This window comes from Muscardinus avellanarius (genome assembly GCF_963383645.1).
Source record: "Muscardinus avellanarius genome assembly, chromosome: 15".
Classification (NCBI taxonomy): domain Eukaryota; kingdom Metazoa; phylum Chordata; class Mammalia; order Rodentia; family Gliridae; genus Muscardinus; species Muscardinus avellanarius.
The window spans coordinates 84,031,605-84,054,171 of record NC_137801.1 but is presented as its reverse complement, the minus strand read 5'-3'; the positions used below and the strand labels follow the sequence as shown (position 1 = coordinate 84,054,171).

Here is a 22,567-nt window from a genome sequence, read left to right as displayed (position 1 = left end):
AAAGATTTGCACACGGTCATTTATAGGCTTTTTGGAAAGTATAAAAATCCCCAGAGAAGAAGAAACCCACCCAACCACAAGGACCAATCCAATTTTAATATATTATTGTAATTTTTTTCCAGCGCTGTTCTATGTAACTATATTATTTGTATAAACAATTTAGGACCTTGGATTATAGAAGTATGGGGACACTTTTTCAAGTGGGTCCTGGCAGCAGGGTATATGCCAGGTGGGGAACGAGCCCTCACGAGCAGAGGCAAGCTGGTGTAGGGGATTTGAATACAGTTGATTCTTAGAATCCACAGGGATTGATTCCAGAACTCTCATAGATATTAAAATGCATGGGTGCTCAAGTCTCATATAAAGTCATGTAGTATTTCCATATAATCTACGCACCTACTCTCATAAACCTAAAAAACCCTCTAGATTTCTGATAATGCCCAAGACAGTGTAAATACCACGTAAATAGTTGCTATAGTATATTGTTCAGAGGATAATGATAGTTCAGTACAGATGCATTTTTTGGAGAAATATTTTACATCTGAAATTGGTTGACTCTGCAGATGTGTCCTTGTGTAACCCATGGTTCTGGAGATTCAACTGTTCTCTACTTTGGATGCAGAGTATATTTTTTGGGGGAGGGTTTAAGTGGGATATAATACTAGAAATATATATATTGGGACAGGTGATGGAATTTTTTTTTTCTTTTTTTTTTTGGTGGTGCTGGGGTTCCTGGAAACCCTTCTACCTCTGGGCTACACTCCCAGACCTATTTTTTAAAAAATATTTTTATTTGGAAACAGGGCCTCTTTAGCCAGCGAGGCTGGCTTCAAACCAGCGCGATCCTCCTGTCTCCGCCTCCCAAGTGGGGGATTACAGGCGTGTGCCACCACGCCCGGCCTGATGAAAGTTTTTTTAAATCTTAAGTTGTTGAATTTGTTTTCAGTTCTGTTGAAAGTTTTCACCTCCCCTCATCCCATTTTCTAACCAGGAGCGCCCAAATAATTCTACCAATGATGTAGGAAGACTTGTTCATCAATAAGACTTGGGGGTGAGGGCGGGACAGGTGGGTGTAGGCGTACTGAGAGATTTGTTTTAATTGTAATGTTCTTGTCTATCATTCTTCCTTTTCTCCAGGAGAATATGAAAGTGTTACTCAGAATTGCTTGTTTCATAGTTCTACTGACTTCTTTGGAGGCTGGTAAGCTCAACATTTTTTGTGGTATTGTGTCTGTTAAAAAAAAAGCTATGATTTAGAATACATTAAATATCTTCCCAAAATGAGTCATTTTTTTCCCCCTGTGGACTCTCCAGGACACAGAATCTTCTGGTCACAGAACTGGGTAGTTGGAAGTTACTTTCAGAACCTCCACCTCTCCTTCCGTCACTTGTGATTTGGGAAACTGAGGCTCAGTAAGGTGGAGAACCCAGGATCAAGTGGCTAGTTGTGGAACCAGGGCTGAAGTGTGGGTCTCCAGTGCCCACTGCTGGCCTCTTCCAACTTTGTTGTCTATTGAAGGGTGTACGACGGTAATCCAGACTTTCTTTGAAGAAGGGGTTATGCAGCCTTCATGAACCCCACATCTAGAAACCTTCAAAAGATAGACATTTGTTTTCCCTTTCTATTTCTTATTTTTTCTTCTCCATCTCTAACTACAGATCTATTGGGACCCTCCCAAGTGCCACATACCAGGTGTGGAGAAATAGCAGTATAGAATGTAGGTGGAAGTATCTATCTGCAGGAGGCTTATATCCCTGTGGGGTAGACAGACAATACATTAGATAAGTAAATATATATTGTGTTATATAGGGATACATATAGGGAGGGTATACAGTTTGGGGATTGGTATTGAAAAAAGATTAAATTTGGGGGTAATGTGATCAGAAAAGTCCTCAGTGAGAGGCTGACTTTTGAGTTCAACCCAAAGGAGAAGAAACAGGAAACTATATGAATATCAGATCAATGGGGCAAAAATATTCTGGGCAGCATGTACAAAGGCCCCAGAATTAGGAGTACTTTCCAGGAACCAAAAGTTTAGACTGGAATGTGGTGACAGAGAAATCCTAAGGGCTGAGGTTTTGTAACAGGGAAAATGGTAGATGTGTGAGGCTTTTCTAAGGATCTTGTAGTTTACGATAGGAAGACTAGGATTCTTTGTTCAAAACCAGAGAGGTGATCTGATACACATTTTAGCAGGCTCTAATAGATCCTGCAGAGACAAAGACAGAAATGGAGATACATATTAAGAAGCTACTGGGAAGGCTGGGCATGGTGGCTCACTCTTGTCATCCCCGCGCTTGGGAGGCGGAGACAGGAGGATCGCGCAGGTTCGAAGCCAGCCACGCTGGCATAAGAGACCCTGTTTCAAAAATATAAAATAGGTCTGGGAGTGTAGCCCGGAGGTAGAAGGGCTTCCAGGAACCCCAGTACCACCAAAAAAAAAAAAAAAAAAAAAAAAAAGAAGCTACTGGGACATTATTTCTTCATATGTTTTTTACTGACCTTTTCTTTCTTTCTTCTTTTTTTTGGACTTCCATTATATGTATGTGGTATGCTCCATGAAACCTTCAGGTCTCTGAGGCTCTGTTTAGCTTCCCTGATTCTTTATATAAGTGAGTACCCAATTCTTTCTTCCAACAGCTTATATCTTTTGTTGAGACCTGTTAGTGCTTTACTTTTAGGTCTTCTCACTCCAGAATTTCTACTGAGTTTTCTTTGATGGTTTCTGTCTTTTTCTTGATATTCCCTAGTTGGTGAGACGCTGTTTTATATATATATATATATATATATATATATACATATATATATATATATATGTATATATATATATATATATATATATTTTAATTCCTTAGACATGATTCCTTCCAGGAGTGTGGACATATTTTAACCAGTTATGTCCTAAAGTCCTGAATATGAGACATCTATCACAAGCTGAATTGAGCAAGAAATAGCTGCATTAAAATCTTTAGATTAGTAAGACTAACATCTGGACTCCTCTGGAATAATTTGTGTTGTCAGCACTTTACCACTGCGTATGAGCCATATTTCCCTGTTTCTTTGTATGTTTTATGATATTTGAAAATTGAACATTTTAGATAGTTTAATGTTTAAATCTAGAAATCACATTTCTTTTCTATACACACCTAAGATTTATTGTTATCGCTGATCTTTTAAATTGTTGTTGCTGCTGCTTCTTCTGTTCATCTGTGTAATGGTTTTCCTGGGATAATCTTGTAAGGTCTGTATTTCCTAAAGTGTATGGTCACTGAAGTCATTGCTTCTTTAATTTAATGATTATATAATGATTGAGCATAGATTTTCTTAAATTCTCTGGCCCAATAAGCTTTCCACCATTTGCCAAGGGTTTCTATGTGTTTGGTCCATGCCTTAAATAATTCGGCTGTTTACACCTCTGCCTTAGCCTTCACTTCCTACTTCTGTATGAACTCAAGAGTTGTTAAGATGCGAGAGATTCATGCCTTTTCTGCTCTTTACTGGGCATGCAAATGACTTCGCATGCATGTACTCTTCTTTATTCCCCAGGAATATTTCAGAGTTTTCTAAAGCCCCTAATGGGTTATGAATCTTATTTGTCCCACCTTGTATTTCATCCACAGGCTGCTCTCATATTAAACAGTTAACCCTGAGTTTGTTTAACAAACAACCTGGGGATAGGACTTTTCCTATGAGCTCTGAATCAGGTCAATAACAAAACCATTGTGTGAGTGCAATTTCCAGGAACTTCCAGTTAGGTCAAAGAGTGGTGATGTTCTGGGAATGGGGCATTTGAGGACTTCTAAACATGGGCTGTCCTTCCACATCTGCTTGTTTTCATAGCTACTGTGTATGAAAAGCCCCTGGTTTTCATGGCTGGATGGAGAAAGCTAGGAATAGTTTAATGTGTTCTCCTTTTTTACATATTTTAGGAGTTAATTTGCTGAAATATTTTAAAGAAATATTGCATCTGTGCTCATGATGAAGACTGTTTTGTGGTTTTATTTTCCCATAATGTCTTTCTTTGGTTTTGGTATCAAAATAATTCTGACCTCATAGAGTGAATTTGAAAGTATTATTGCCACTTCAATTATCTAGAGGTTTATGTAAAACTGAGGTATTATGGCCGGGCGTGGTGGTGCACGCTTGTAATCCCCGCGCTTGGGAGGCAGAGACAGGAGGATCGCGCAGGTTCAAAACCAGCCACGTGCGCTGGCTTAGGAGACCCTGTTTCCAAAGAAAAATGTAAAAATAGGTCTGGGAGTGTAGCCCGGAGGTAGAAGGGCCTCCAGGAACCCCGGTACCACAAAAACAACAACAACAACAAAAAACTGAGGTATTATTTCTTTGATAAATGCTTGGTAGGCTATACCAGTGAAGCCATCTGGACCTGGAATATTTTTTTGTTGGAATGTTTTAACTGCAAGTTCACTTTCTTTAATGGATACAGGGAAATTCAAACTATTTCTTCTGGATGGAGTTATAATATTCTCTGTCTTCCAAAAATTTTGTCTACTTATGTTGTTAATTTTACTGGTAAAAGGATTCTTCATAATGTCCCCTTTTACCTTCTTAAGAGTCACCTCTTTTTTCTTGCCTTGATTAGTCTGGCTAGAGATTTATCAATTTTACTGATTTTGTGAAAGTCCTGTGTCTGATCTTTAATTTTTCTCTGTTGTTCTTCTGCATTATATTTAGCTGATTTCTTCTCTGATATAGATTGTTTACAATTTCTGCTTACTTCTTAATTACTGTATCGATTATGAGTTTTTAAAATTTTCTGTGTAATAGTAAACATCTAATGATGTTTTGAGATTTGGGGAGAGTTTTCATACTTGGGAAGAGACAGTCACTCCCAGGGCTAGCTTCCTGGGGTGTAGAAGGTTTTCCTGAAGCATGTTTTTTCATGTGAAGACTTGATGATCCAGGGCTGTGCCATGCGCCTCTTTACCCAGCTCTTACACACTAAGCCAATATTGCCACTGTCATAAATCAGCCCAGGGCCAGGTACCTGGCAACTAGAGATAGCACCTATGGCAGAAATCTGCTGAAACGATTGGTATTGACCAACCCTAAACGGCTTACCTTGTCTTGGCTTTTCCATGGAAACCCAAAGAAGGACTTTGGCCTCACTTTCCCCTCTCTCCTGCCTCTGCCTCTAACTAAACCTGGTTCTTCTTCCTCTGGCCTCGTGCAATGCAGCTTACCACTTCTCTTGGATATGTAATTTAAAATAAGACAGAAAAAAACTCTTCCAGTGGCATTAGCTTCTTTATCCTCACTCAGTCACCGTTATAAATTGAGTCTCAGACACAGATGATCTGCTCACCACCTACTTGGATCAGTTTTTTTTTCTAGTTTGTTAGGGGGGAAGATAAAGTCATCAAGTTGAGATCTTTTATTTATTATTTTTCATTTCCTATCTGGGCAATCAGTGCTATCAATTTCTCTCTAAATGCTACTTCCACTGAATGGCACCGGTTTTGCCGTGGTGTGTTTCCATATCATTTAGCAAAAACACTTTTCTAAATCTTAAGTCTTATTGAAATAACCTCCAGGGAGCAGAGAGGACCAGTCACTACTGCTTCCTCATTGTACTATTTAACCGAGCTGGGGAGGGTGACATCCCCGCAGCCAGTGTGATGGGTAGGGGGAGCGCTCACAGAAGGCAGCCTCAGCCTCAGCCTGGCCAGCTGCTGGAGGTGCATCCGAGGTGGACTGGAGATCCTTGAAGGCCCCGTATACAGACAGGATAAGGCCCACCGCCTCCGAGGCTGCTGTTAGGGCATGATCTGCACCATGGCTGGCTATGAGGGCCTGGAAGTATCTGCAACATCTTCCCTGTTGATGTCCGTGCCATACCACGTGCCTCTTTGGGCATGCCAAGCTACAGCTTGTTGAGGGTGTTTGTGGCATCAAAAGCCAGCATTGTCACACAGCTAGTGTGGGATAATCTTCAGCACCTTGGCAGATAATCTCTTAGGCCCCAATCAGCAACTGTTACTTTCCTGGAATAGTCCTGTGTAATCACACAGGGACTTGGAGAGCTCTATCGTAATAGCCTCACTGCTGAATCATTCTTGATGGTCCTTCTGACCATCAAGGTCATAATGGTGACATAACGGTGTCGTGTAAGATCCACTCTGTCTCCTCCTCCATCAACTGCTTGACACTACTGCAGAAGATGGAGGTACAAGTCTTGGCCATGGGGCACCCAGTGAAGAATTAAACCTCTCGCCTCCAGTCTGGGTCTCTTCAAACACCTGGCAGGATCCCAGCTCATGTGTTGACAGCATCGACACTGGTCTGGATTGTGCCTCCTCAGGCCATGACTGTTCTATCTAGATCCTTCCGTGGGGCCAGCACACCGCATGTTCCTATCAGCAAAATATTGTGTGGCCACATTCCCAAAGGGGATTTTGGACAAAATGGTGTTTGTCCAAAACAAACATCATGTCCAAAACAAAAATCATGTTTGGACAAAAACGATGGCTCCTGTCTTATTTATCCTAGAGAATGTTTTACTTGATGTCAGCAATTGCCTGGTAATCCTCTATCATGTAGACGCTGATTTCAGCACTATCTTTCTCAGCTTTGAGCTAAAGCCTAATATCTAAGAAGGCAATCACGTGGTTATGGTATCTCAGCACAAGAGAAAGCCTTCTTAAACTCAACACAACTCACCAGCTGAGACTCCTCCAGAAAACTACCCTGGACCTTCTGGATTTCAATCATTTCAAACTGCAGTGAATCATTGCACATCGTGGAAACATCAGACATCATCCTGGTGAAGAAGGCTCTCTGCTGGGGAATCAGCTTGGACTGCAGATGTGTCTTGCATGGCCTTTCTCCGGCAACTTTCTCAGTTTTACTTTATCTTGCTTCTTTACAGTAACAGCAGTCTCTTTACTCCTGTTATCTGACAACTGAGGGACTGTGCAGAAAGCGCTGATGATGATCTGGGGGTACAAACCTTCTTCTACCTATGATTCCATCTGCTGCAGAAACTCTGAGGCAGCACCATCACCAGCCTCAGCATCCTGGGGTTTGGGCAGCATCCACTAGAGTCTTTGCTGCAGAATGGAAGAGGTGTCAGCATTGTGGCCCCATCACTGGAGATTGTTGACTTGTCTTACCCATCCACAATAAACTTGTCCATGTCACGAGGATCCAGGGTGGTTCTTAAAGCCTTGGCAGTCACCCGGCAGGCACTGATGTTACTCACAGCTGATGGAGGACTCGGGAGCGATTAGGTCCCTCCTTCAACAGGATAACTGGTGTGGGCATCCTTCCAGAGTTTGTTCAGTGGCCCGCGAGTCATCAGGTGCAGGCAGAAACACTTTCTAATCTTACTTTTGATTTCTTCTTCTTTGACTCATGGGCTATTCAGAAGAGTGTTAGTTTCATTTCTGTACACAGCCATCATCTCTTTGTAATTTAGTTAGCACTGCTGGAGAGAGTATTGTTGACTGCTTCCCCTCATATCGTAGTTAAAAATAGGGTTATTTAATAATAATTGCATATGCTTGTGGTATATAATGTGATGTTTTGGTATATGTGCTCATTGTGAAATGAATAAATCAGGAAAATTAGTCAAGCTTTCTATTGCTTGGTGTTAACGTGGCATAATTTTTCTCTTTCATTTTTAGTCTATTTGTGTCCTCGTATGTAGACCGTATGTGTGAGTGTTAGGTGTAGATGTTGGGCATCGTATAGTTGGCTTTTTCTTTATCCAGTCTGATTATGTCTCTCTTTCAATTGGGGAATTCAGACTGTTAAAATTTTTTATTTATTTTTTGGTGGTACTGGAGTTCCTGGAAACCCTTCTACCCATTTTTATATTTTTTTAAATTTGGAAACATGGTCTCCTAAGCCAGCGCGTCTGGCTTCAAACCTGCGCGATCCTCCTGTCTCCACCTCCCAAGCGCAGGGATTACAAGCATGCGCCACCATGCCCGGCTCAGACTGTTTAAAATTTTAATGTGATTATTAGTATATTTGGATTTTATTCTAGGTTTTTGCTGATTTTCTTTCTGTTATCCATATTTATTCTCGTTTTTCACTGTACTGTACATTAAGGAAGAGTTTTTATGGTTAATTTTATCATCTTTATTGGCTTATTAATTCTGATTTTTGTATGTTTTAAAAATGACTTGTCTAGAGATTAAATATCTGTCTTTTAACAATATAATTTATTGGCACATTGTAGTTTAACATCAAATGAAGCTAAAATTGATAGGGACATGAATGCAAATACCACTTGGTGGTGTCCCCTCCAATATCCCTATTCTAAGTTATCATTTTTACTCTCAAGTGATACTATGCAATTTTACATTTATATAAAGTACTTATATATAAGTACATGTACATGTACTTATAGTTTTTATATATCTAACTCCTTTATGTGGTGTAAACTTCACACCATATTACTTTTGCTTTAAGCATTCAGTTCTTTTTAAAAAGACTTAAGTAATAAGATAAACTTTTTTTTTTTTTTGGTGGTACTGGGGTTCCTGGAAGCCCTTCTACCTCCGGGCTACACTCCCAGACCTATTTTTACATTTTTATTTGGAAACAGGGTCTCCTAAGCCAGCCCACGCGGCTGGCTTCGAACCTGCGTGATCCTCCTGTCTCCGCCTCCCAAGCGCGGGGATTACAAGCGTGCGCCACCACGCCCGGCTAGACTGGTTTTTATTTGATAACATTTTCCTTCTTTCTGAAGGACTTCTTTGTATATTTCTCAAAGCACTGATCTACTGGTGATTACTTCCTTACAGTTTTCATAAGTCTGAAAACTACATTTATTTTTATTTATTTATTTATTTATTTATTTTTGCGGGTCTGGGGATGGAACCCAGGGGCATTCGACCTCCAAGCTACACCCCCTGCCCTATTTTTTTATTCTTTATTTTGAAACAGGGTCTCACTAAGTTGCGAAGAGCCTCACTAAGTAGCCGAGGCTGTCCTTGAACCGAGATCCTCTGGTCTCAGCCTCTCGAATGCTGGGATTACAAGTGTGCGCCACCATGCCCGTCTTATTTTTAATTTTGAAAAGCATTTTCACTGGATATAGCATTCTGGGTTAAATTAAATTAAATTCAGGTTAAGGTAAATAAATTAATAAGTAGATTAATTAATTGGGTAGGGGTATAGCTTAGAGGTAGAAAGTCTCTCTTTCCCCTTTTATTCCTTCAGCACTCTAAGAATACTTTTTTCTTTTTCTTTTTTTGGAAACAGGGTCTCTTAAGCCAGCGCGACTTGCGTGATCCTTCTGTCTCGCCTCCCAAGCGCGGGGATTACAAGTGTGCGCCACCACGCCTGGCCTAAGAATACTTCTTTCAATCTCCTTGGCTTATATTGCTTCTGGAAAGAAGGCTGTGTCGTATTTGTCTGTGTTTTCTCTATTACAATGATGCCCTCTTTTCCTCTGGCTTCTTAAAAGATGTTCTCACTGTCACTGGTTTTTGTAATTTGGTTATTAGGTGTTTGGTGAAGCTTTCTTTATGTTTCCTTTGCTTGGGACTTATGATTTGGGGGTCTGTGGGACATTATTTTTCTCACATCTTGACAAATTTCAGCCTGTATTTCTTCAATTTGTTTTTTCTGTTTCCTCGTTTTCTTCTCTTTTCCATCAGTCCATCTCATACATACTGAGACTGTCCTAAGTTAACCAGTGCCCATCTGCTCTGTTCCGTTGTTTATCTCTCTCTGCTTCATTTTGGAGAGTTTCTAGTGTGATGTCTTCAAGTTTACTAATCTTTCCCCACCACACCCACCCCTCTGCAATGTCAGATCTGCTATTTGTATCATCCAGATTATTTTTTTTAAAATTCAATTTATAATTTTATCTCTAGAATTAATATTATCATTATCATTATTATTGTTATTGTTATTTTGTGATACTGGGGAAGGAACCCAGGGGCATTCTACCTCTGAGCTATACCCCTAGCCCTATTTTTTATTCTCTATTTTGAAACGGTCTCACTGAGTTGTAGAGGGCCTCACTAAGTAGCTGAGGCTGGCTGCGAACTGCGATCCTCCTGTCTCAGCCTCCCAAGCACTGGGATTACAAGTGTGCACCACTATGCCTGACTCTCTAGAATTATTTTTAAAAATATTTTTATGTCTTGATTCAACATGGTGTATCTTACCCCTGGCATCGCGGACAAACGGAACAACTATCTTAATATTGTTGTCTATGAAGTCTCTCCTCTGTGTCATTTTGGGTCCATTTTGGTTGTTTTCCCCCTTCCTCATAATGGGCCATATGTTGCTGCTTCTTTGCATGCCTCCTAAATTTTTATGGATGCTAGTTATTGTAGATTTTAATGTGTTAGATGTTGGGTAGTTTTATGCTACCAAAAATGTTCTTGAGCTTTGTTTTGCCAGGACTTTACTTGGAAAATGGTTTTTATCATTCAAATAAATGTTCCAGACTCTGTGATGATGTTTTTAATCACAGGCTATAAAGCTTTTAGATAAAGAACAATCGATGAGTTTAATAATCGGTGTCTTTATTTGTATTTATTACATTAAGAAACATTGGAAAATTTTAATGGAAACTGCTTTCCCTTTCTCCCTTTCAAAGATGAATGTGAGGGGCGTGTTGAACCAGTCATTGTAGTTTCATCTGCAAACGAACTTGAAGTCCGTGGCTGTCCTCTTAACCCAAGTGATAAGATAGGCTCCATAATTTGGTATAAAAATGACAGCAAGACTCCTGTGTCTATGGAACAAAAATCCAGGATTCATCAGTATAAAGAGAACCTTTGGTTTGTCCCTGCTGAGGTAGAGGATTCAGGGCCTTACTACTGTGCAGTAAGGTGAGAAAGACATTAATATGTTACACACGTCTTTCAAATACCTACCATAGTTAAGAACAACAAAAAAATTAATCATGCTTCATTTCTCTCATTCTGTTTATTTTAGAAATGCAACTTACTGCCTGAAAATCAAAATGGTTGTGAAGTTTGTGGAGAATGAGCCTAACTTGTGTTATAACGCAGAAACTCTATTTACACAGAAGTTACGCATTGCAGGAGATGGGAAACTTGTGTGCCCTTATATGGAATTTTTTAGAGATGAAAATAACAAGTTACCGAAAGTAGAATGGTATAAGGTAATTTTGTTTTAAATATCTTATTTTACTTCTCTAGCCAATGAAATAGTTTTCTGTGTTGGGCAATAGAATAAATCTGAAAACAGGTTTTTTTTTTTTTTTCCCCAATTTGATTATTTCCTCTTTAGTGGTGAAACTTAATAAGAATCTAAAATAATTGTAAGACTGCATTTAATTTGAAGGTTAAATAAATTACTTGTTTTAATTTAATATAATATAGTTGAGGAATGTAATTATAGAAATAAAACATGTTTAAGGAGAAGACTGATTATACATTTAAGGCGGTTAAGAGGTAACTGCTTATTATGACACATATTATTTTGTGTTATATTTAAAAACTGAGTGCAGGCGGGCTTGGTGGCACATGCCTGTAATCCTTGTCTTTGGGAGACTGAGACAGGAAGATTGCTAGTTCGAGGCCAGCCTTATCAACTTAGTGAGACCCTTAGCAATTTAGTGTGATCCTGTTTCAAAATAAAAACTAAAAAAAAGAGCTGGGGGTGTTGCTTGGAGGTAGAATGTCCCTGTAACACACACACACACACACACACACACACACACACACACACACTACCACCACCATCAGCAAAACAAAATAAAACAACAACAACAACAAAAAAAAACTGAAGTGAAGCTCAAGTACCTTGGTAGTTGCTATGGTTTTTTTTTTTTTTACCTTTCTTTTACTTAATCTGGTGGAATTTAACCAGGAATCATGTCTTAGAAGTTAGAAAGTACCAAATAAATAATATCTGTGAAGAAGTAAAGTATAGTATTGCTAAGAAGGTACAATGCTAACATTCTGTCCTCAAACATGTTTTTCTTGCGAAATAAATCCATCCCTACTTGCTTTCATGCCACAAGGCTTTGGGCATAAATATATAATGTCGTGGAAATATAATTTACTCCCTCCCCCAAATTTTGCAAGTAGATTTGGGGAAAGTTATTCATGGACTTCAATGCCTCCCTTTTCTCTTTCTATAGGATTGCAAACCTCTCCCTCTCGACAACATACGGTTCTCTGGAGTAACAAATACACTCGTCATAGTGAATGTGACTGAAAACCACAGAGGGAACTACACTTGTCACGCATACTACACGTACTTAGGAAAGCAGTATCATGTTACCCGGGTAATACGGTTTATTACTCTAGGTGAGTCACGACTCCATCCCGTCCCTGGGAGTTCAGGTCTGGAAAGGCCCTGAGAGCATGGCTCTAAAGTTCTTGTCATCGTGGGTGGAGAGACAACCCTGGAGAAGCTTCTTGGCTCCTCCAAGGTCCCACAGTTTTAGTGTACTTTTTCCTTACTGGATAGGATGGAAAGTTTTCCATTCCCTCTTGAGTGTCAATGCTATTGAAGCAGAGACTTGGTGAACTAACTCCTTCCTTCCTTCCTTCCTTCCTTCAATTATTGTTCAAAGATTAATTTTATTCAATGAAAATTAATTCCTTGTGTTGGTCCCATGAGCATTGGTGAATCCTAATTTTCTGGGGTCTTTATATCACAGCCATGTTTTTGAGTGTTCAGCAGCCTGTCTCTGGTCCTTGTGTAGCTCTATTCCTGTCTTTCTTGAGACACAGCAACCAAACCAGGAGGCAGAGCTCAAGGGAGAATTGGGCACTGAGAAATTGTAATTTTATTTATTTAAAACATTTTTTTATTAAGCTGGGCATGGTGGCGCACGCTTGTAATCCCCGCACTTGGGAGGTGGAGACAGGAGAATCGAGCAGGTTCAAAGCCAGCCTCTCTGGCTTAAGAGACCCTGTTTCCAAATTAAAAAAATATAAAATAGGTCTGGGAGTGTAGCCCGGAGGTAGAAGGTTTTCCAGGAACCCCAGTACCACCAAAATTTTTTAAAATTAATTTATTTTTATTAGTTTTTATTGGTGTGTTGTAGTCATACATCTTAATGGAGTGCAAGATGGTAGAGGCATACACACACATCACTCATTTAGCCCCTCCCTCTCCCTACCCCCTCCCTTCTTTTCAAGTTTGACTTAGTGATTGACTTTGATATGTTTGTGAATCATGTTCATTAGAGAATTTTCCCCTCCCCCCATCCCCCTCAGTTAAGTCGCCTTATTTGCTCATCTGTGGTTTCTCCTTCTTCATCTACAGTTCCTCCTATGACACATTTTCTCCCTAGAAAAAATTTTTTTTTTTTTGGTGGTACTGGGGTTCCTGGAAACCCTTCTACCTCCGGGCTACACTCCCAGACACCTATTTTTTATATTTTTATTTGGAAACAGGGTCTCTTAAGCCAGCAAGGCTGGCTTCAAACCTGTGCGATCCTCCTGTCTCCGCCTCCCAAGCGTGGGGATTACAAGCGTGCGCCACCACGTCCGGCCTCCCTGGAAAATTTTTAAAATAAATTAACTATGTTTTATATAGTGTCTCCTGTTCTGATCCTCTTTTTAGAAATGATATGTTTTACTCCAGTGAGGAAAAAATTTGTTTCTCCCTCAGGCCCATCTCAAAGCTGATCAGTGCTTTTATATTCACTCTTGGACTCAAAAACATTTATTGAGCCTCTACTCTGAGCCAGACACAGCTCCATGTATAGATTAAAAAAAACAAAAGTCTCCTATCCTTGTGGAGTTTATTTGACTGTGGTGGAATGCTGTGCATTCAATTTCATACTTTCTAATAATTTCTTCTTGGTCATGGATCAATCCTTCAAACTGGCCTTCCTAGAGAGAAGACTTAGATTAATTTTTGGGGCTCTTGACACTTTGCTGCCTGTTTGACTAAACTGTGCCTAATTTCTTTGCATTCATAGATAACTATCCCTGTTTTGCTGCTGGGCCATTTCCAATGTTATTAAACATAAGCAGGTCTAGCACTGACTAGTTTTCTGCAAGGAGGTACCTTCCCCAGCCTCCTGCCTTTCCTGATTTCCTCTGAGAGGCACTGTCTGACGCCACGGTCCTGGGGATGCGTGTGTTTTGGGTAGCACCACATCCCAGGAATGGGAAGGTCCAGCCTCGTCATGGATGTTGGCGGCTTGCTGGCCTCTCTTTTGGTTTTCTTGCTTCTCCCCTCACCTCCTCCCACCTGCTACAGATTCTTCAAGCACTCGCAGGGCCTCCTGGCCAGGTGCCATTTAGTATTATTTCACCAACTGTTGCTGTTATGTGTGATTCTATCTTATCAGAGACTTAGAGGCACTGTGGGTGTTTTTCTTGCAGAGGAAATCAAGCCCGAGAGACCTGTGATTGTGAGTCCACTGAACAATACAATGGAGGTGGAACCAGGTGAGTCTCCCTCAGCTATGCTGAAATGGTTATTTTGGAACTCACGATTTAAGGTGCACCAATTACATTTTAACATGTTCTATATTTTTGGGTTTTTTTTTGCCTTTCAGGGCAAAGATCTAGCCAGATTTGATTTGCCCACCACCAGTTTTCCTATGGAGATACTAGCCAAAAACAATAATCATACTGTCTAAAAATGAGAAATGCTGCTATTTATTTGACCTGCACAGAGGTTCTTATCATCAGAGCTAAGATTTTAGGCAGAAGTGTAAGACTACAGGTCAAAAAGATGGTAGTTATTAGCTGGGCATGGTGGCACACACCTGTAACCTCAGTATTCGGGAGGCAGAGACCAAAGGGTGACAGGTTTAAGATCTGTGCCTGATGACTTAGAAAGACCCTGTTTCAGAATACAAATAAAAAGGGCTGGGGGTATAGCTCAGAGGTAGAGAGACCCTGGGTTTAATCTCCAGTAAGAAACACACACACACAACCACACACACACATTAGTTATTCTAGAAAAACACTTTTCTAAGTCAATGGTCATTTTTTATTTCAATAAAAAATAAAAAAAGAAGTCAGTGTGGTGGCACATATCTGTAATCCCAGGACTTGGGAGGCTGAGACAGGAAGATTGCAGGTTCAAAGCAATTTATTGAGACAATTTTCAAATAAAAAAATAAAAAGGGCCGTGTACCATGGAGGTAGAATGACCCTGACTTCGATCCCCAGTACCACAAAAAATAAGATAAAATAAAATGGGGCTAGGGGTGTAGCTTGGAGGTAGAAATCCCTGAGTTTACCCCCCCAGTACCAAATGAAAACAAACCCCCCCAATAGATTAGCCACACATGGCTATATTATTTTCAGATTATCTAACTACTTTTTGCAAATCCCAGGAGAATTATTGGGAAAGATTAGAATTCATATTTTATTGATTAGACAGATATTGTAAAAAGGAATGCTTTAAAATACTAGATTTACTTAGTGATAGCCAGCTGGAAAATATAGTGAAAAAATTCCATTTGTAACAGTAAGTGTTTTAGATATGTCTATAGGATATCAGCAAAATCTTTTAACAGATGTGTAAGAATTACAAAGAAGGAATAAAATCCCCCCCAAATATAAATCTCAGGAAAAACCAAGATAGACATGCATCCTCAAGGGAGATTTCCAATAGGAAGAAAATTGGTTTTGGGGGCAGGGGATATAAAAAAAACACTACATCAATAGATGTACTCTATATCTGTAGGACTGAAATTTTAGAGAGAAGGGCTGCATTGTAGTTCAGTGACAGAGGTCTTGCCTGGCATACAGGAGGTCTTGGGTTTGATCCTCAGCAGCACCACCACCATATATATGTGGGAGTGAGAGAGAGAGAGAGAGAGAGAGAGAGAGAGAGAGAGAGAGAGAGAGAGAGAGAGACACTTAAAATTTATGGTGAAGAAAACAATTAAGAAAAAAAGAAGTTTAAAAAGGCTCCAAATGGGGCAAAATGAAAATAATTTTAAGAAACACAAATTTAAAGAAAATTGTAATATAGATACGCATGCTTTTCTTATATGAAAAACTAGAAGCTATAAGTGAAAATTTATTTATAGATATAAGTTAATTCTTTTTTTTTTTTGGTGGCACTGGGGGTGGCAGAGGCTTTCTACCTCCAGGCTATACTGCCAGACCTTTTTTCTATTTTATTTGGAAACAGGGCCTCACTAAGTTGCTGAGAGCCTCACTAAGTAGCTGAGGCTGGCTTCGAACCTGTGCGATCCTCCTGTCTCAGCCTCCCAAGCGTGGGGATTACAAACGTGCGCCACCATGCCCGGCTAGATGTAAGTTAATTGTAATAAAATGGTAAAAATGCAAATTGATGTTAAAAACTGTCAGGCGAGGAAGAAAGAAAGGTGGAAATTTAAGTGGATTATTTTCTTCTCTCAATTGGTAATGGATAACCAATACCACTCATTCCTTGGAGATTTGGTGGAAAATAGTGTTTGCACATGTTGCTGGAGAGCACCGTAGGTTGGTTCAACCTCACTTGAGAGAAGAGGTTTGGCTTTAAAAACACCTGCCTCCACTTAGCAGCATCTGAAGGGATTGCTATCAACTTCCCTAATGTGTGTGTGTGTGGGGAAGAGTAGGAAGCAGGGTCGGATGTGGAGAGAAATACATCAAGAGCTGTGTGCATATATATGAGTTTTTTTTTTTTACCTTATGGAATCTTACTGTGATGTATACCTGCAGTGAAAACCAAAATTCCCAATCCACAGTAATTTCAAAGTACTAGACAATGAGATCTCATCTCCAAAATCTTATCTGTGCACAAAGAAGATAAGGAACGGGGTACATAAAGTTACTAATACTGGTTAACCCTGGGTAATAGGTTTAAGGGCAGGTTTCCTCTTTCTTTGTGCTTTTCTATAAGATTTTATTCTGTATCCTTTTCTTAATGCAGCGATATTAGGATTCAATGAAGTAATTTGATTAAAAATCATTGCTTTGCAGGGTCCACGGTACAATTGGTCTGTAATGTCACCGGCTACATCACTGATGTTGTGTACTGGATGTGGAATGGGTCGTTCATTGATTCTGACGATCCCTTACTGGTGGAAGACTATGAATTGTAAGTACGCCACTCCATTTTGATATTAAATTCAACGTCGTATTTTTATATAACCTTGACAGTTGAATCTGGTAGCGAGGACTAGTTGCCAGTTTATTATTTCTAATCTTTCACTGCCCATTTTAAGTGTTCCTAAGTAGGCTAAATAAGATTTGCAAGATCTTGTACATTTAAGGTAAAAAAAAAATAAATGTTATTGTGGTACAAATTCCAGACCACTTAGAAACCTTTCTCTTAAATTCATCTGTGCATGTTGCAACATTCCAATGAAGTAGTTATTCTAAGTTAATCTTCGTGTTTTTTAAGACGTTTAGAAAAGACTCATTAAATGGGGTCAAGAATCAGGCACTTGATTTAAAAGTTCCTACTGACTTCATCATCTGGAATTTTTTTGTTTTGGGGGGTCATCTGCTCCGAACTATTCTTGGTTAATACATGTTTCTCTGTGCTTCATAGAAATCAAAATGCTTGTATCTATATTTTTTTCCTCTTGGAAACTAATAGTTTTAGCTTGATAACTTTGCTTCTGAGTCTGTTACTAACAATGATTTGGGGGCTATCCAATCTCATAACAGTGTTGCCAGTGTGATTGTTGCCTGTGAATGAGGTCAATGATTATTTTAGCTGCAATTTATATTATAAACCAGGTATGCATGTCTTATTTGTAGCTGATGCGGTTTACTTACACAACTATTTTTTCTTTTGAATAGTGTGCTAAATCCTTCGGCCAAAAGAAAGAATACACACCTCACAATGCTTAATATTTCAGAAGTCCAAAGTCAGTTTTATCTATATCCATTTATCTGTTTTGTCAAGAGTACATCTGGTTTATACGCAGCACATATACAATTAATTCATCCAGGTAAACAACAAACTTATGTATTTCAAATGCTGTCTTTTGTTATTATTGTTTTGCTGTTATGAGATTTCATGACCTGTTGCAATTTTGAGGCCAGTCTCAGTAACGTAGTGAGACTCTATTTCAAAGTAAAAATTAAAATTAAAAATGAGTGAGGCTGGGGTTGTAGATCGGAGGTAAAATGTTCTGGTTCAATCCCTAGGATAAGAAGAAGAAGAAGAAAAGAAAGAAATCCCCATAACGTTTAGATTTCTCAGGGCTCTCTGCATGGAGCTTTTTTTACCTTCTCTTCATCTGGGGAACTTTTAATTATCTTTCACTTCTAAGTTGAACTATCTATTCTTATAAGAAGCTTTTCTTTCCTGCTGCTGGCTCTTAACCCAGTTCTTTGCCTAAATGGATGCAGTTAGTAGAATTTCTATGTATATTTAAATACTAATGATATTCAAATATAAAGAAATAACCTTTATCAAAATATTATCAATAACTTAAGAACAAATCTGGCAAAAGCTGTTCAAGTACTCTGTAAAACAATTAAAAAACATTAATGAGATACATCAGAAAAGACCTAGATAAATGGAAGGATATACAATGTTCATGGATTGAAAAACTCAATATTATAATTATGTCAGTTCTTTCCAAATGAATTTGTAGATTCAAAATAACTTTAGTCAGATTCAAAATAATTTCAGATTCAAAATAAATTCAGATTCAAAATAATTTCAGCAGCAGGCTCTGGGAATGTAGCTCAGCATAGAGTGCTTGCCTAGCACACACAAGGCCCTAGGTTCTATCCCCAACACCGCGAAACAAACAAAATATCAGCAACATTTATATAAATATGAGTGTGTGTTCACATGGACCTATTGTAGGTAAATGTGTAAACAGAGCTGTATTATAAAGCCATATGGAAATGCAAATGAGCAAAGATATCCAATATAGTCTTAAATAAGAATGATAAAGATGGAGGATTTGAATTATTGATATCATGATCTTGTATAAAGAAGATCTTCTGTAGAGTATCCAGTAATAAAGGCATTAATGTGAATTATTCATCAGGCTAATTGGACACTAGTCTGGAAAATGGTGTCTCTTGATTTCTACTTCATGCCAAAAGCAATTCCAGATGGATCAAGGTTTTAAGTTGGAAAAGTAAGATAATAAAGTTTTCAGGTTGTCTTTTCTGGATGCCTACAATGCACCCTGACATTTAGAACATTTCTTCTCCTTCCTCCTCCTCCTCCTCCTCCTCCTCCTCCTCCTCCTCCTCCTCCTCCTCCTCCTTCTCTTCTTCTTCTTCTTCTTCTTCTTCTTCTTCTTCTTCTTCTTCTTCTCCTTCTCCTTCTCCTTTCCCTCTCTTCCCTCTCTTCCCTCTCCTCTCCTCTCCTCTCCTCTCCTCTCCTCTCCTCTCCTCTCCTCTCCTCTCCTCTCCTCTCCTCTCCTCTCCTCTTCTCTTCTCTTCTCTCTCTCTCTCTCTCTCTCTCTCTCTCTCTCTCTCTTTATTGTACTGGGGTTCGTGGAAACCCTTCTACCTCCGGGCTACATGCCCAGACCTATTTTTATACTTTGTTATTTGGAAACAGGGTCTCTTAAGCCTGATCCTCCTGTCTAGGCCTTCCAAGCGTGGGGATTACAAGCGTGCGCTGCACCACCATGCCCGGCTTCTTTTCTCTTTTTAATTGGCATTTTCTTCAGTCTCCTCCCTCTTAACCTCCGGTCTCCTTGCTGCACCCATATCTTCTGCAATCATTACAAGAATAATTGGGAAGAAAGGCTAGGAGAAAGTGGAAATGTGAAAGATTACCTAAACCTCCTTTCTTTTCTTTCCTCCATGTTTTGGATTTTTCTGACTGACTGCTGATTTTGACTTCTCTTTGTTATACTATGGAATACTCTATTCTATGGTCTTTAGTTAATAATTTCTATTATTGTATGTTATGCTATTTAGGTGGAAACTTACTAGAAATTTCATTATTAGTGATAACAGCAAATGAGTTAATACTTTCAGATTGCAAACCCAATCTCCCCAATTTTTTTGAATAATGAAAATGTTCTATTTGCCATGCTCAAAGTTTTTATTACCTTTCAGTCTAATAGCTTTTCTCCTCTTTTCTTCTGTAGTTCCTGATTTCCAGAAGCACATGATTGGGATTTTTGTCACATTGACATTTATAATTACCTGCTCCGTTTTCATTTATAAAGTCTTCAAGGTTGACATTGTGCTTTGGTTCAGGGATTCCTGTTCTGATTTTCTCCCCCCAAAAGGTATAATTTTTCATCTTATGCAATATTTTATCAGTGGAGAAAGGGGTTAATTAGGAGACATAGAAGATGACAGAAGGTTTTTTTTTTTACCGAAGGTTTGAAATTATTGGTGGCATATATCAGAATACTAATTATTTCTATGCATAATTATAATTTCATAATTGACTAGACTAAATGCCACTGGTGTCTAGATGATTTCTTTAGCATTCATAGTGGCAGGATAAATAGATGTTCAGAGCATCAATCTATAGATTCAGTTACTTAGAAGCTACTGCTGGAGGTGTGCTCTCTGTGCTGTGTAGGACATAAATCACTGCACAATCCACAGATGAAAGAAATGACTACATTTTTAAACATCAGGGAGACTCACTCTCTTGTTTGTTAAAACTTTACCCCTCATTACAATAATATTACAAAGGGAAGAGCTGAGATATTTGGGGACAAAGATAAAATCAAAGAGATAAGGATATTTTCATACTGAGCATACAAGTCATGAAATGCGGTGTAAGAAGAACTTTTTAGTAAACCACAATACATATAAAACTTGTAGGAGAAGAAAACTTTACCAAGCATGGGTAGGAGGGATGGGGAGGGATTGGGGTGGGGATTGGGTAAGGGCTAATTGGGGGATGTGTGCATGTGTGTCTCCACCATCTTTTATCCCATTAAGGTGTATGACAACAATGCACCAAAAAAAAAAAAAAGAAATATAAATGTTGGCTTTCAGAAACTTAAAAAAAAAATAGACTTTGAGCCAGGCGTGGTGGCACATGCTTGTAATCCCAGCATTTGGGAGGCTGAGACCAGAGGATTGCAGTTCGTGGAAAGCCTCAGCCACTTAGTGAGATCCTCCACAATTTAGTGAGACCCTGTTTCAAAATAAAGAATAAAAAACAGAGCAGGGGGTATAGCTCAGAGGTCAAATGTCTATGGGTTCCATCTCCAGACCCGCAAAAAAAAAAAAAAAAGAAAATAGAGTTTGGATATTGCTGCTTTTATCATGCCATCCATCACACAAAAAAATACAAAGGGTTCATTGTGAAATGCAAGATGTGAAACTGACTTTATCGCCTCTCTTATTATTCCTTTGACTCTAAATTCATTACATTTTTCCCTTTAGCTCCAGATGGAAAGATTTATGATGCATATATACTATATCCAAAGACCTTTGGGGAAGGGTCCACCTCCAACTTAGACGTTTTTGTGTTTAAAGTCTTGCCTGAGGTCTTGGAAAAGCAATTTGGATACCAGCTCTTCATTAATGGCAGGGATGACTGTGTTGGGGAAGGTATGTATAGCATGCAGAAGATGTAGTACAAAGCATATTGTGAAACTAGTTGCTAAGTTTGAGATATGTCTAGAGGACTGTGGCATTTTAATATCTGATTTTTTTGGTGTGGTACTGAGGGTGGAACCCAGGTGTTTTTTTTTTTTTTTCTACCTACAGGGTAACCTCCCAGACCTATTTTATACTTTATTTGGAAACAAGGTCTCACTAAGTTGCCGAGAGCCTCACTAAGTAGCTGAGGCTGGGTTCGAACCTGTGTGATCCTCCCGTCTCAGCCTCCCGAGTGCTGGGATTACAAGTGTGTGCCACCACACCCGGCTAATATCTGATATTTTAAAAAGGTGCATACTGATGTTTTTCACATTAATTAAATGCAATTTACCGATCTCTCCCACTGCTTGTTAGATCAGTTGTTTTGGAAGACAATGATGAGTTAGACCCAAGATTTACACAAAAACTAAAACAACGATCAAATAGGAGTGGTATAGATCAAACAAACTTACAAAAGGTTTATAAAAAATTTTGCCTGAGTTCTAAGTGGAATATTTAACTTTTTAGGTCACTTATAAAATTTCTTTAGCTCACTTATAAAATGAGGAAGTCCTTTAATCTTAAGTAAGTCAATAAAAAAGCACTAGGGTTTATAGGGGAGGGAGCAGAAAGAACCTTGTGGGGTTTAGTTCCAAAGAGAATGATTATAAAATTGTGATCTGACTTGCTACGTTGGGATTCATGTTTTTCAGACATTATTGAGATCACTAATGAGAACATAAAGAAAAGCAGAAGACTGATTGTCATTTTAGTGAGAGACATATCAGGCTTCAGCTGGCTGGGCCATTCTTCCGAAGAGCAAATAGTCATGTATAATGCTCTCATTCAAGAAGGAATTAAAGTTGTCCTGCTGGAGCTGGAGAAAATCCAAGACTATGAGAAAATGCCAGAATCCATTAAATTCATTAAACGGAAACACGGGACCATCCGCTGGTCAGGGGATTTAACAGAGGGACCTCAGTGTACAAAGACCAGGTTCTGGAAAAACGTCCGGTACCACATGCCAGTCCAGCGGCGGTCACCTTCATCCAAACAGCAGTTACTGTCTCTGGCCACCGTGTCAGCCTCTAAGGAGAAGCTGCAGAGGGAGGTTCGCCTGCCTCTTGGGTAG

The 22,567-nt window shown here is 39.2% G+C and overlaps 1 protein-coding gene across 1 annotated transcript; it reads left to right on the top strand.

The window, feature by feature from the left end:
• Positions 1 to 1,140: 1,140 nt before the first annotated feature.
• IL1R1 (interleukin 1 receptor type 1) lies at positions 1,141 to 22,567 on the top strand (the record flags this gene model as incomplete). The annotated part of the gene is made up of 10 exons (XM_080711812.1): positions 1,141 to 1,201; positions 10,587 to 10,821; positions 10,928 to 11,117; positions 12,102 to 12,270; positions 14,308 to 14,373; positions 16,876 to 16,993; positions 17,704 to 17,855; positions 19,974 to 20,117; positions 21,238 to 21,405; positions 22,149 to 22,567. The coding sequence occupies exons 1-10, from the start codon at positions 1,144 to 1,146 to the stop codon at positions 22,565 to 22,567; spliced, it is 1,719 nt and encodes a 572-aa protein (XP_080567938.1). The 5' UTR covers positions 1,141 to 1,143.